The sequence below is a fragment of the Chiloscyllium plagiosum genome, unplaced genomic scaffold (assembly GCF_037043375.1).
Source record: "Chiloscyllium plagiosum isolate Xiang-an unplaced genomic scaffold, Cpla_swu_hap1 HiC_scaffold_30, whole genome shotgun sequence".
Lineage (NCBI taxonomy): Eukaryota > Metazoa > Chordata > Chondrichthyes > Orectolobiformes > Hemiscylliidae > Chiloscyllium > Chiloscyllium plagiosum.
In genome coordinates, this window is record NW_028270168.1 from 16,650,377 (window position 1) to 16,665,989 (window position 15,613).

General features: G+C 40.0%; 1 protein-coding gene across 2 annotated transcripts; it reads right to left on the reverse strand.

The window, feature by feature from the left end:
• Positions 1-1,649: 1,649 nt before the first annotated feature.
• On the reverse strand, positions 1,650-14,691 carry pef1 (penta-EF-hand domain containing 1). Of its 2 annotated transcripts, none has more exons than XM_043717423.2 (5): positions 14,610-14,691; positions 10,474-10,645; positions 8,716-8,871; positions 3,092-3,235; positions 1,650-2,210 (listed from the first exon to the last, which is right to left on the reverse strand). In XM_043717423.2, exons 1-5 carry the CDS (start codon positions 14,631-14,633, stop codon positions 1,981-1,983), a joined length of 726 nt encoding a protein of 241 aa, XP_043573358.1. In that variant the 5' UTR covers positions 14,634-14,691; the 3' UTR covers positions 1,650-1,980. The 2 variants fall into 2 exon arrangements, with proteins under 2 accessions (XP_043573358.1, XP_043573357.1); XM_043717422.2 differs by having other exon boundaries at positions 10,240-10,645.
• Positions 14,692-15,613: the final 922 nt, after the last annotated feature.

The following is a 15,613-nucleotide window of genomic DNA, read 5'->3' on the forward strand; positions in this document are numbered from 1 at the left end:
CAGTTTTTAAAGGGTCAAATTTCAAACTATTCCTTTCTCCACCCATAAAAAGGTTTTAATGGACTTCAAACAGTGGGACGAACATGTTAAGCATCTTTCACAAGAGGTCACGTAGGTATCTTATTTAGCCTCTAATATTAATGATTTTGATTAGGAAAGAATCTTTGGACAACGAAAACTAAAGGCAACATAAATAGGAGCAATAAAGTGTGAACTCTAATTGCCTGAAATAGAAAACATGCAGCAGCTAACGCACTGAGCAGTCAAAATGCACAAAGAGAAATCAGAAATACTACCTTACCTTTCTTTCTTGGATGATCCTATACATTTCTAACATGATTTTACTCTAAAATGCTGTAAATTTAGAAACAAATAAAACCACTTATGTTCATACAATATTAAGTTTATAAAGTAGAATTTTAAGCAATTTGTGAACATTTTAATTTCTTTCTGGCTGTCTCTCATAATGCCAGTCTCAAAATGTATGAGTGCACAAAGCTACTCACAGAATTAAAACTTGGAATTAGATCAACGACTCCATCATCCTTATAACTTCAAATGCCTGAAGCTCCCCAACAGCAATGTGGGAGTATCTACTTTAAAATGGAGATGGACTGAGTGCAATTAGGAATGAGTGATAAATCTTAGCCTTTTAAATGGCCCTATATCTACTGATCAAAAATAATCACGTTATGTAAATATTAGAGAAGCACAAACAAATCCAATATTCCAAAGCACTGGATTAAAATAGTGTACAAATATGTTAGGAGGAGATGGTTAATGTACACCTAAAGGTAACAAATAACTGTGGCTAATAACAATCCCACGTGGGTTATTATAATGTTGTAGATGTTGACAAGCTCCATATTAAATTGTTGACATTGTTGAATCATTTTACTTAGCAATATTTTCCATGTGAATATGAATTTCATTCATTTACAGCATATTTCCTTATTTCTAGCATGCTTAAATGCAGCTGGAAGTTACTAATTGTTTTAGCCCCATCCCCAAGTAGACAATAGGTGCAGGAGTAGGCCATTCTGCCCTTCCAGCCTGCACCACATTCAATATGATCATGGCTGATCATCCTTAATCAGTATCCTGTTCCTGCCTTATCTCCATAACCCTCGAGTCCACTATCCTTGAGAGCTCTATCCAACTCTAAGTATAGGTTGGTGTTTCTTTATATGATGCTACAGGAGAAATGTCACTGCAGTTCAAAAAAAATTTTATCAACTCATCCAGTTTAGCAGTTTTAACAAATTCAGCACTAATTTTTAAAATCAAAGTTGACTGTTTATGTACAGGACTCTTCTGACCAGAACATAGTTGAAACAGAATCTAATGCAATCTTTTAAAAGGCAAATAAAGTCTACAAAATGTGATTAAGGTTCACAATTCCTATTTTTATTCCCATGTGATAATGCATGAACTGAATGCCACTGATTTTTGTTTTCATTTTGAGTAACATAAAAATAGCTAAAAAAAAACATAAAAAAGGAAAAAGTATAATCTGGCAGGCTGCTCTATACAAAACTTTAGAAACACATTTTGATGGAATGACACCCGTTTCAAACCATAGGCTATAGATTTGGAATATGCTGTATCAGGCTCTACTCTTACACCAAAGCCACCTCGTACAGTTGGAGCAGGTTTCAATTCTAACATAATTCCAATTTATTTATGGAAATCTTGAAAAGTATGTACATTCTTTAAGTGATTTCAAGCAATGAAAGTTCCTGTTACATGAGAATGCATTACTTTACTAAATAGTGCTATAAATAGTGCATTGAAATATAGCATTGGTCGGTAAGCTGCGGTACAAGAGATGTGATAATGCTGTCATCCATTTCAAATTGCTCCGTTCATTTGCATTAATCTTGTGTTAAATTAGAGTTCTAATTTTAGTCCATTTAGCTGACCACAATGTGAATGGAGACTCAATCCAGATTTTATTTTCTTTTCTGTTATCACAACAGATCATAGCATGCGTGATATCGCAAGAGTTAGGAAGTCCTCATAATTAATGCGGACATTTCCAGAACGGTTGGTGTCTTTCTCTTTGAAGGCATCAGTTGTGGTCTGCAACTGTGTACAAATCTGGATGAAACTATCCAGCTGTATGGTGGACCGAGCTGGTTTTTGTGCAAACCGAGTTGTCAGGAACTGGACAAACTGTGGGCTTAAGTTGTAACCCATCTGAGTGAGAGCTGCAAAACAGCACAAACTTCAATACAAGCTGCATTAGGCAAAATGTAATCAAATTCTTTAAAATTAAATTTGAATTACATTCTAAATGAAAAACACACATATTAACTACTTCATGGAAAACAAAACACTGAGGTGGACACAATACAGATATTAAATAGATTTGTGAAATAAAAGTTAATTGGTACAAACTTTAAAAATCAATTAATTTTAATAAACCTCCATTGTTCAATAAATAGCATCTTTCAGAACATTTTTACCTTGTCTGAACATTTACACTAATAGTTTTTGTTTCAAATTGTGTCATGGAATCCTTTACATATATCGGATTAGACAGACCAGATCTTGGTTTAACCCCTCATCTAAAAAATGTGGTATCTCAGTTCTGCATTGCAGAATGAGTCTAGATATGTACTTATCTTTTTGCGAGACTTGAACACAGACTCAAAAGACTGAGTACTATCACTTGAGCCAAGCTAACTTGTGAATTAATCATCAACTACTTCTGACAATCCACAGCCCTCTCGTGGCACAGTGGTAGTTTCCCTACCACTTGGCCAGGAGACCTGGGTTCAAGTCCCATGTGCTCCAGAGGCATGCAATAGCATTTCTGAACAGGTTGATTTGAAAATTTAATTTACCATGTTTTCTACAAAATACATCTTCAACCGAGATATAGTGCACAACTGTTGTACTCACATTACCTTTATTAGTTGTGGGATAGGCAAACAAAATGCACATTAATTCCACTTCTTGAAGCCTCATGCCTCAGTTCTTCTATTCTCATTTTAGGAATTCAGTACAATTCAGGCCAAAGATCACTCTTTACAACACTATAGTGGTATAGATGCGAGTAGAGCAACACAAAGACTCTTTGGCTCACCTTGTTGTAGCTCCTGGGTGTTTATGGTCCCTGATCGATCACGATCAAACTGCTGGAACATGTTGCGCCACTGTTTAAGAAATCCCCAGAGTGCAGAAAATCCATATAGATCGATTTTACCCATTTTGTTTTTGTCAAACATATCTGGAGGAATGAAGGGTAAAATTGTTTTAAATCAATTACCACAAACAAGCTCAACAGCTAAATCACAAAAATAAAACTACTTTCTGACAAGCATGTCTTTTAGTAGTAGGAAATCTGTCACTCTGACCAAGTTTAGAGAATCATAGAATCCCTACAGTGTGGAAACAGGCCCTTTGACCCAATATGTCCCCACACAGACCCATCCCCTACCCTATTATCCTATATTTACCCCTGACTAGTGCACCTAACCTACACATCCCTGAAAACTATGGGCAATTTAGCAGGGCCAATCCAACTGCATATCTTTGGATTGAGAGAGGAAACCCACGCAGACATGGGGAGAATGTGCAAACTCCACACAGTCGCCAGAGGCTGGAATCGAACCCAGGTCCGATTCCAGCGGTGAGGCAGTAGTGCTAACCACTGAGCCACCGTGCTGCCTCTTAGTTTAACCCACATGTGGCTCCAGATCCAGAGCAATGTGATTCTTAACTGCCCTCCAAAATGGCTTAGCAAAACATTCAATTCAAGGACAATTTGAAATGGCCATGAAATGCTGCCACTGCCAGCAAAACCCACATCTCATGAAAGAACAAAGCAAAAGAAAAAAACATTTGGGGTAGTTTTGGAGAAACAGAACTCCTTCAGAAGAGAGTTGTAAACTCTCTGCTACTAATGCAGTGCAGCAACAGTGGTAGCCTAGAACAGATCAGCCACCTGCCTTCAGAGCTTGAATACAGAAGAGAGGTGCATTTTGTCACAACTTATCTTGCACTCATCAGGACAATCTGCATGAAATACCACAGTAAAAGGAAAACAATTACATTTGAGAGAGCATGCTGGTAGGTTGGAAGATGGACTGATTTAGAGGTATTGCCATTGAATATGCATTCATACTGACTGACAGTGAATTGCCAAAATTTGTTTCAATTTTAATGAAGGCAGCTCACCTTGACCAGTCTTTGCCCTGACAGGGGAGCCAGACAGTGTGTATATATTCCTGATGAAGGGCTTATGCCCAAAACATTGACTCTCCTGCTCCTTAGATGCTGTCTGCCCTGCTTTTCTACTGCCACACTTTTCTACTGATCTCCAGCATCTGCAGTGCTGACTTCATCCCAACATGTATACACGTTCTCTATCTGTCCGCAAAGATCAGGAGCCTGCATACTAATACTGTATATGTAATTTCCAGTGGCTAATGTGCCATGTTACAAGCCAATTCACAATCCTAAACTGGTTGTCAATGTAATTATTTACACACAGGATTATTAGAAAGTGTTGTCCAGTCACACAATCAATATTTGACGCCGCTTGGGAGTTTTGCAAGCGCAGTCAGGTTGGGTATAGTTAGTCAGTACCTTATTTGCAAAGAGACAAAGAAATACACCATTTGATATGACCTGCCAATCTATGCAACATGCCACCTACCTACATAGCATCTCACATAAATTCACATCTACATTATTCAGTTGTAGGATAAGCAGAAAGCCTTTCACCTAGATGGCAGCTTCCTGGTATTAATGAATACCACTTGAGTTGTTGCAGCATGGTAGCAGTGTGTATAGAGCATACTCTTTCCAAATACTGGCACATCATCAAATAGCATATCTCCAGTGGTTTGCAACAAACAAGGGTTGACTATATGCAACCAGCCTGCACTTACAAAGACAGTGTCTAACATTAGGTGCAGTTCTGCAATTGGACAGCATTTGCTAACTAATCTTAAGCACACAAAGAATTGCATTCTCACCCAGTGTACAAACGTCGGTTGCATACGAAGTATCCTGTATTTGCATGAAGTGTCATACAGTCAGAGATGTACAGCATGGAAACCGATTCTTCAGTCCAATACGCCCATGTCAACCAGATTTCCCAACCCAATCTAGTCCCACTTGCCAGTACCCGGCCCATAGCCCTTCAAACCCTTCCTATTCATATATCCATCCAGATGCCTTTTAAATTTTGCAATTGTACCAGCTTCCATCACTTCCTCTGGCAGCTCATTCCATATACGTACTATCCTCTGCGTGAAAAAGCTGCCCTTTAGGCTCTTTTATATCTTGTTGTGGTTCTGTTCGCCAAGCTGGAAGTTTTTGTTGCAAACGTTTCGTCCCCTGGCTAGGCGACATCATCAGTGCTTGGGAGCCTCCTGCGAAGCGCTTCTTTGATGTTTCCTCCGGTGTTTATAGTGGTCTGTCCCTGCCGCTTCCGGTTGTCAGTTTCAGCTGTCCGCTGTAGTGGTTGGTATATTGGGTCCAGGTCGATGTGTTTGTTGATGGAGTTTGTGGATGAATGCCATGCCTCTAGGAATTCCCTGGCTGTTCTCTGTCTGGCTTGCCCTATGATAGTAGTGTTGTCCCAGTCGAATTCATGTTGCTTGTTGTCTGCGTGTGTGGCTACTAAGGATAGCTGGTTGTGTCGTTTCGTGGCTAGTTGATGTTCATGTATGCGGATTGTTAGCTGTCTTCCTGTTTGTCCTACATAGTGTTTTGTGCAGTCCTTGCATGGTATTTTGTACACTACATTAGTTTTGCTCATGTTGGGTATCGGGTCTTTCGTTCTGGTGAGTTGTTGTCGGAGCGTGGCTGTTGGTTTGTGTGCCGTTATGAGTCCTAGGGGTCCCAGTAGTCTGGCTGTCAGTTCTGAGATGCTCCTGATGTATGGTAGTGTGGCTAGTCTTTTTGGTTGTGATATGTCCTCGTTCCGTGGTCTTTCTCTTAGGCATCTGTTGATGAAGTTGCGCGGGTATCCGTTTTTGGCGAATATCTTGTATAGACGTTCCTCTTCCTCTTTTTGCAGTTCTGGTGTACTGCAGTGTGTTGTGGCCCATCAAATCTTCGCACAAACTTTGATCTTTTATATCTTTCCCTTCTCACTCTAAACCTATGCCCTCTAGTTCTGGAACCCCCCCATCCCCCCAGAGAAAATACTTTGTCTATTTATCCTATCCATGCCCCTAAATTCTATAAACCTCTACAAGGTCACCCCTCAACCTCCAATGCTCCAGGGAAAACAGCCCCAGCCTTTTCAGCCTCTCTATAGCTCAAATCCTCCAACCCTGACAACATCCTTGTAAATCTTTTCTGAACCCTTTCAAGTTTCACAACATCTTTCCAATAGGAAGGAGACCAGAATTGCAGGCAATATTCCAACAGTGGCCTAACCAATATCCTGTACAGCCGCAACATGACCTCCCAACTCCTATACTCAATATTCTGATCAATAAAGGAAAGCATACCAAACACCCTCTTTACTATCCTATCTACTTGCCACTCTACTTTCGGGAAGCATCATTAATTAATACACTGGGCTCTTATTTACAGACAAAATGAACATGCATACACATCACGTTTCATCTCAACAAAACAGGTGACAGCATTTTCTGGTTCATTGCTCAAGGGGTTGCCCTGAGTAATGAGAGTCAATCTGTTTGCTTAAAATGTAAACAAAGCTTGGCAGTTAACTTTCAGTCATCATCCAATGGCACATTATTCCCCATGCCAAACCTCTACTATTCAGAGTCTACTTATCAACCAACCAATCAGCACACTCTTCTCATACAGTATACATTTTCCCTTTACTTTGGTATTTCTTGTGAATTGTCTTGAGAGGCAGAAACCAATGAAAAAGTCTATTTTTTCAGCCATGACATGGAGATTCCAGTGTTGGACTGGGATGGACAAAGTTAAAAATCACAACACCAGGTTTAGTCCAAAAGTCTATTTGTAAGCACTACCTTTCGAAGCACTGCTCCTTTGTCAGGTAGCTAGTGGGGCAAACTCAGAACCCAGAATTTATAGTAAAAGATCAGTGTGTCATACAACTGATGCCACGTTTTAAACAAATCTAGATTGCTGTTAAGTCTTTAAATCACTTAGAATGGGGATGCAGGTTGAGTGATTAATATACAAATCCCAGAACTTCTTTCAAGTCACAGTCCCAAGATAACTTAAGGTTTTTTTAAAAAAACGTTGACATCTCAGCTCTGGCAATGCATTAAAGGTGTTAAGAGTCTGGCTGTATCCCAACCTTGAATCAGACTGGCTCTATTTTCAAAGCAGGAATTTAGAAAATGTCATATGGACTGACTGCCTAAAGATTATGCACTTTTTCAGCAGTAAACTGTATACTTAGGCAACCAACAGTACTTAGTGCCTCACTTTGGAAACTTATCATAAAGAACATGATTGATTAAAAATTAAAACAATTTTATATTTTCACTAACTTTCAAAGAGATATTTAAAACTTGTTCAAAGCTAAAAATTGAAAAATCCAGTCACTAAAAAATTTTGAACATGCAAGATAGCAATTGGGAAATGATTAAGTTAAACATAATTTGTCTTGCTTGTATGCCATTATAATACTTTCAAAAATAAATCTTAACCTTTTTCAATAGTCTCAAATTGGGACCAGATGTCACTTTGACCACTAGACCTTATTATCCATAATTTAGTAAAGGGGAGAACAAAATTAAAATCTGGTTTAATTGAACCAATAGATTATCCCAAGTAGCAACGTAATACACTACATTTTACAAAGATAAATAGCAATTACATGTTGTTGCCATGCAAGGGAAGACAGCTATGATTGACCAAACCAAGCTGTACATATTACAGTCAAATGACATATTACTTTCAAATGAATGCTGAAAGTATCTTTACATTTTGATTAAGTTAGAACTTAGTCAGATGGTCTTAATCTTCAGAGCATGGAGAAGAACATTTTTATTTTATGCATGTAATATTTGATATTTCTATTCAAACTGTGAGCATTGATAACATAATTGCAATTGCTAGCTTTAAACAAATTGGTAAGGATATCAGAACTATCACAAAGATCATTATTGGTAAGGTGTATCAGCAACAACTGCTTAATTTTGTGCAGCTTCAGTAAAAAATTACTTCATTTAGTTGCTTTCTAAAATCAGACCTCCCAATTTTAATTAAATCAAACCTCTGGTAAAGTTTCAGACTCAGGAAAGTTTTTATTAACTGATTCTAGTTTCACTGGTTTGGCGGGGGGGGGGGGGATTTTTTACTTTGTTCTTAAGTGTTAATACAATTTATGATGTTAAGGTTGTCTGCCCTCAGTGGAAATCTTTTTCTTTCTTGATTAAATACACAGTTTCTATCTTAACACCCATTACTAAAGAGAAACAACATCCTGATGCAACTGATGTACATTGCATATACATTCCAGTAAATTGAAAGTGTTCATAAGATATACCAATGGTGCACTGTGGTACATCAAGAACATGGACTTGTAACATGATTCCAGAGGTTGAGAAGGATAAATCTCAGGTTTTTTGATAGGAAACAATCTGTTCCACTAGTAATACACAGTAACATTGGCAGATGCATTAAGAGCATTAGCTTTCCTCACTTCCCTCCACCCTGTCCCCAATCAAATGATGTTAAGAGTCTGTACATAGTCGCTGCACTGTTCAGTGGGTTTTAAAAATTGGATTCCAATCTTACTGAGCAACATGTGGCAGGTATCATCATTAAACGTTGACCAGTTGCTGTTGACAAGGGCCTGCTTGAGTTCATTCAGCGAGATGTAGCCACTTCGATCTGCATCCACCGACTGGAACCAAGAGAAGGCTTCAGGATCAATGCCTGCTGGAACATCACCTGTACAGCAGCAGTGTAAACAGAGTACGATACATTACAAAGAGTAGGAATGAGCAAAAGAATACAATGAAGCTTGATAAAAGAGTCATTTTCAACTTAGTTGAAAACCATATTATCACAAAGGTGATCCAACACTGGTACACAACAGAAGACAAACATCTTAAAAGCTGCAAAATAATATTGTAAAATGGAAACATACAACTGACAACATTTTGGCAAGATAAACCTAATGGCAAATTTGCTCCTTTTAATTTTTTCTACCTAACATTACCAGGCCTCACATGATCATAACTTGCCTTATTCTTTGCCAAAATGCAGACAGAGTAAAATAAAGCCCAAGCGAAATCTGAATTAAATGATACAATCCAGCAATGAAAAAAATCTCAGGACAAAATTGTTTTTTTGTTAAAACACACAAGTTTAAATGAGAAGTAAATGTGAACCTATTAAGTCAGGATGCAGCTAATTACTAAAAGCATTTACTGTTTTAAAAAAAAGAACATTGTTTTATCAAAGATTACCTCAGATCTATGAACTACTCCAATGCCATCACTGACATCAGGCAAGTCCTGTGCATTTCAACAGTTTCAGTCACCTGAGACCAGCAATTTCCGACTGTACCCACAGCCAACCTAAAGGCCTGATTCCACGTAAACCTGCTGCTGGCTCAAAGACTGCACATTCATTACAATTATCCCATGTCACCATATTCATAGCATTCTAGAATGTCATAACTTCCAAAGCCCCAAGAGGTTGCTAACAGCCTCACCTCAAAATATACTATTAAAAGCCAGCTGCTATTTCAGACAAAATAACTATAAGATCATTCTGAGCAAAGTTTGTAATACAACTTTAAACTTCATTTCCTGACCTCCCATTAGTGCAGAATGATACGTTTACAGTGCAACACATGTTGCTGTTATGCAAACAGCAAGGTAAAAAGAGAGACTTTACGATCAAGTTACAACATCGGTACATTGGAACCAGAGGCAGTTTCTTCTCATGTTCCAATATTCTCACACTTGTAGTTACAACAGTGCTATTCATGGTCTTGAGTCCATGACATGTGAATCCAATAGATTGGCACATAATTTCAGACAAGTTCTGGGTCTCAGCCAGCCTGATACATGGGATGGCTGAGAGAAAAATAAACAGCATTTCCTTTTCCCAAAACTTGTCAGCCTACATATTTCATAATTTGGAAATTAAATTATACAACAGCTCATGATTTCACCTCCAGAAAGATTACATGGGTAATCCAAAAACCCTTGGAAGAAATTTGATTTTCTTTGCCAGGTCATCGATATTAGTGCAGCCACCTCAGATTTTCCTCGAGAAACATCTCAGTTTACTGCATCGGATAGTTACCAGCCAAAGAAGCACCTGATCCATATTGCATTTGCTGTGGAATTCCATATGGGTGTCCTCCATATGGACCACCTGGTGCTGGCCCTCCATAATATCCTGCTGAAGATGCACTTCCATATGGGGCTCCTGGTGCTGAAGGTCCATACTGGCCTCCGTGTGCAGGGGCTCCAAAGTGCCCTCCTGGCGGTGGAGCTCCATATGGTGCACCTGGTGCTTGGTTTCCATATTGCCCACCTGCTGATGTTCCATATGGTGCACTCGGTTGTGGCCCTCCATAAGGACTACCTGGCGGTGGACCCCCATACTGGCCAGAATGGGGGCCGTATTGACCTCCAGCCTGGTGTTGACTTGAGAAGTAGCTGCCCGGTGGAGCTCCTGGTGCAGGCCCTGATGACCCAGGATAGTTCTGCAAGATGAAAGGCAAGTTATACAATACCATTCATGCAAAAACAGGAGCAAAAGTTTCTTCTGTACCTTCACACTTCAATATATGAACACAGTATACTATGAAAACGTGATTAAAACCCTATGTGTTAGCAGGACAAATCAAAAGAAAGCACATAGCTGGAGGGAGATCTCAAGCAATGATTGGGAAATGGTTAACAGGAGTGAAGGAGGAATTGTGTAAAAGAAAACATTCTGATTACTGGCTGGAAGAATTATGACAAAGTCAAAATCTCATTTGTTTTTCTCTTAAGAGCTTTTTACACTCGGTTGAGAACCATGCAACTAATGCTCCATGCCCCAAGTGGCTTAAATACATTGCATTGTGAACCATAATATCTTTCAAAGGCAATACGCAACATTTCAGGGTAACAGGAACATGCGACCAGAGTGGTGGTCATCCTTGCCTTTTTACAAATAACCCCTGCCCCTGATGATGGTCCCATCTCAGGGTTACGGATCATGGCCATTGGTAGGACCAGTTAACTTTAGGCAGTGGGTGGAAGAGCTAGAACCTGGAGGAACAACAAGTTGCTTTCAGGTGGAGGAGGGTCCTTTGGGAAGAGAATTTGTTTCCTTTAAGCTCACATGAGGAAGGCAATGGGAAATCAGCTCATGTATTCTTACCCTGAACATATCGGAAGTACCTATGAATAACTAAAGAGGAAAGCACAAGATCTCAAAGCATGAAGCAAGAAATCTGCTTCTGATCAGGTCACTACAGCATGTTACATTTTTGAAGTAATTTGGCAAATGAAAAATACTCAAATTAACCCAGAAAGAAAGTATTCAACACTTTGAAAATGCTAAGCTTGCCATTTCATATTGCACTGGCTAGGAGAGTAATATTTTCTATTAATGGAAATCTTCCATCAGATCAAAAAGATGACTTGAATACCTGGCAACTGAGTAACAGTGTAGACCATACTAATCATTGACATGTTCTGTTGACTGTTCGTAATAGGTAAAACACAGATCACATTCAACCAGACCACACATGCTTGCAAAACCTAAATTGAAATCATTTGCTCTTAGATCTAGTACAAAACTACTGAACTAGGTTTAAGGCAAGAGGTGAAAGATTTAAAAAAGGGCCCAAGGGATAACAATTTCACACACAGAGTGGTGCATGTCTGGAACAAGCTGCCTGAGGAAGAGGTGGTGGTGGATACAATTACAACATTTAAATGGCACCTGGATGGGCATATGAATAGGAAGGTTTAAAGGGATACAGACCAAATGTTAGTAAGTGAGGCTAGGTCACCAAGGATCTGTTTCTGTGCTGTATGATTCTAAACAGCTCCCTCACCTTACTCCAGTATTCAATGAGATAATGGCCAAAGGTTCACACTTGCAAGTTGTGAACAAAACATCAGGGTACCATTCCGGCAACAGTCATCCTTCTGTAAGCACATCTGTGGATTGGTATAAATTAAGCAATCCTGAGCTGCCACCCACGCATAAATATAATGTTTTCTTTGTTGAAAGGGATAGACTTTCACAAGTACTTCAAATGACTTGAGTAATGCTACAAAAATAATGTCACTCAAGGGTATATATGGCTGAAATGAGAAAAACAAATAAGTCTTTGACTTCAATTCATTATCATTGTTAATGATCTGTCACCAGAATTTTCCTTTATTTCCATTACTGAGAGAATCGGTCTCAGTCTTTCCCACTGTCTTGCTCTGACAAAGGTTCCAGATTTATTTTGCACCTTTTGATTTGACTATGATCTAGTTGCAAGTGGTATATTACTTCATTAGTTTCACAATATTTCATAACCGTAATCTATACTATGCAGTTAGCTGTAGCTAAATACCCCTCCAAATAAGCCTATCTGGAGGTACAAATACCTATCATGGTGGCAAGGAAAGAACATCTTCTAGTTGTTGGAAAGATAAACTGCCCTTTGATCTGCATAAAAGAACCAGATTGTCTTGCCTTCTTCGTGTTAGTTAAGTTGGAAAATGCCACTTTCACAAAACTAGAAAGAAAAGGTCGATTTTTTGGGAAATTACAATCAAAGAATCCTTTATTTTGGAATCCCTATAGTGTGGAAACAAGTCATTCAGCCCATCGAGTCCACACCAACCAAAGACTAACCCACCCCCACTCCACCCTGTCATTCTGTATTTCCCATGGCTAATCCACATAGCCTGCACATTCTTGAACAGTATGGACAATTTAGAATGGCCAATCCACCTAGCCTGCATATGTTTGGCTTGTGGGAGGAAACCAGAGCACTTGGGAGAAAACCAGACACAGGGAGAATGCACAAACTCCACACAGTCATGCAAGGGTGGAATTGAACCCTTGCTGAAAGCCACTGAGCCATCGATTTACTGCCCTCAGAAAAGTCCTCATTTTTGTCTTAAATATGCAACCGATTGTACTGCAATTATGCCCTCTGGTCCACATGGGGCAGGGGGGGGTGGACCATTTCTGTATCTCCACTATCTATGTCCCCCAAGAATCTTATATGTTTCATAATGTCACCTCTCAAACGTTCTAAATTCCAATGCACACAGGACCAACCTCTCTTTATAAGACAATCCCTTTATACCTGGTATCAGTCTGATGCTTCTCTGGACCACCTCCAATGCATTTAGATAAGGGCCCCGAATCCGTTCACAGCTGACGGTCTGACTGGTGCCTTATATAGTTTTAACAAAATTTCCCTACTTTGATACACCATTCCATTTGAATTTAAGGCCAACATCCCATTTGCCTTCCTGAACTCACTGAACTTCAATGCAAGTGTTTTGTGATTCATGGATGAGAACTCCCATATCTATCCAAACTGTGGCTTTCTGCAGCCTTTCTCCATATAAATAATATTCAGCTCCTTTTCTTCCTGCTACAGTGCATAAACTCATTTCCCCACATTATACTACTTCTGTCAAATTTCTGCCCACTCAATCGGATTATATCTCTCGGCTGACTCACCTGCCCACTTATTTTTGTAGGCAGGCAGGAGGCTGGAAAAAACACAAATTGCCAGGCAGCATCAGGGTAGTGTAGAAGTTGACATTTCAGGTATAACCCTTCTTCAGGGCTGGGGGTGGCTGTGGGGGGAGCTGCAGATAGAGGGAAAGGCAGAGGCAACCTGGTTGGTCAATGGGAGTGGATCCAGTTGGTGGTAGTGTGTCACGCATAAACTTGGCTGCAGTACTCTCCCCATCCAGTCATGAATGTACATAGTAAACAAAAATAGTTCTACTGGACTTTGTCTGCACCTGCTCATTTGAGAATCCTTGAGGATACCAGTTTCAAAATATTTAAACATGAAAGGTTTAAGCATTGCACCAGGAAATTAGCATATGCCTTGCAAACTTCACAACTCAAAAGTGGTAGTTTCTAAGTTATTAAGTTAAACAAGTTCTAATGCCTAACAATAGTATAGAACTCAGTGAATACGGTTTTTCTAAAAAAAAAGACATCTAATTATTACCCCAGATCTTACAAAATAAAACCTCAGATTTCCCAGGACAGATTTGTGACCTAAATGGGTTTGGAGAAAAATCTGTCCCAAATTTGTAGATAAATCAACAAAAAATTCCAAGATTGAATTAACCGAGCGTCCTCACCTGGAGGAGGAAGTACAAAAGGGAAATTACAGATATACTCTGAAAAGGGAGGGGGGAAAAAACACTCTCTCTCCATCACCCACTACCACCCTCAACCTGGGCACAGCCAGGTCCAGGTCCAGAACTAGGGACAGGGACAGGACGCCCTCGGGGAGGGACGGTTTGATTAACTCTCCAACCCAGATACCAGGGCAGGCGCCTCCGCTCCACGCCCTCAATTTACAGCCAAACTTCTACAGAGGGTGCCATCGCCGCTCCGAGACGAGCACTAGCCCACAACACGAGTCCTGGGCCCGACGCCCACCCTCTCCCCTTCTCCTCACTTCACTCACTCACCGAGCCGTAAGGATACGTTGCCATCTCCAACCCAACTACCAACCGCGGCCTCACCGAGCACCCGCCCAAGCACACGCGCACACTCTCCTTCACCCGATTGGCCCGTCAGCGACAATAGGGCCACCCTACACTTGGAACGTCTTGGCCTCTGATAGGTTATTATGCATGCCAATCACAAGTTGCCATGACGTGTCCTTTATAACGTCGGGTATTGTGAGGACATCATGTGATCCGTTCCGTGACGTCTCGAAAGGCGTGTCATTCCTCACACGTGGTCCTCCAGCAGCATTCCCGGAAGTGAGGCAAGTGTTTCCCCGTTACCAATCTCTCAACCAGCCAGCCTCACCTCCACCCTGTCCGTATAATAAATCCTCAGCTTCCAGTTGCCTGCCATTCTTCAAGTTCCCACCTCAGCCTTTTGTTTTATCTTAGTTAAAAATCACACAACACCAGGTTATAGTCCAACAGGTTTAATTGGAAGCAAACTGGCTTTCGGAGCGATGCTCCTTCATCAGGTGATTGTGGAGGGCTCGATCGTAACACACAGAATTTATAGCAAAGATTTGCAGTGTGATGTAACTGAAAAAATTATACATGCAACTTTAAAAAAAGGGTTTTGTGATTTACACATGAAAGAAGTGAAACTATCACTGTATTCTAATAGATGAAAGGCTTAACAATCAATTTTTCAATGTATAATTTCAGTTACATCACACTGCAAATTTTTGCAATAAATTCTGTGTTACGATCGAGCCCTCCAAAATCACCTGATGAAGGAGCATCGCTCAGAAAGCTAGTGTGCTTCCAATTAAACCTGTTGGATTATAACCTGGTGTTAAGTGATTTTTAACTGTACACCCCAGTCCAACACCGGCAACTCCAAATCATGTTTTATCTTAGGTGGGCTGTAGTGCCTCAGCAAAGCTCAATGTAAACTGAACGAACCTTCTACTTTGGTTCTGTGCACCCTTCAGGACTCAATACTGAGTTTAAAAAATTTAGAG

Coding starts and splice junctions, on each gene's coding strand:
- pef1 (XM_043717422.2), bottom strand. CDS start 14,633: ATGGCAACGTATCCTTACGGCTCG. Junction 8,872..10,239: donor ATCAGGTGCTTCTTTGGCTG/GTAACTATCCGA, acceptor GCTGCTGTACAG/GTGATGTTCCAGCAGGCATT. Junction 3,236..8,715: donor TACCTGCCACATGTTGCTCA/GTAAGATTGGAA, acceptor TCATTCCTCCAG/ATATGTTTGACAAAAACAAA.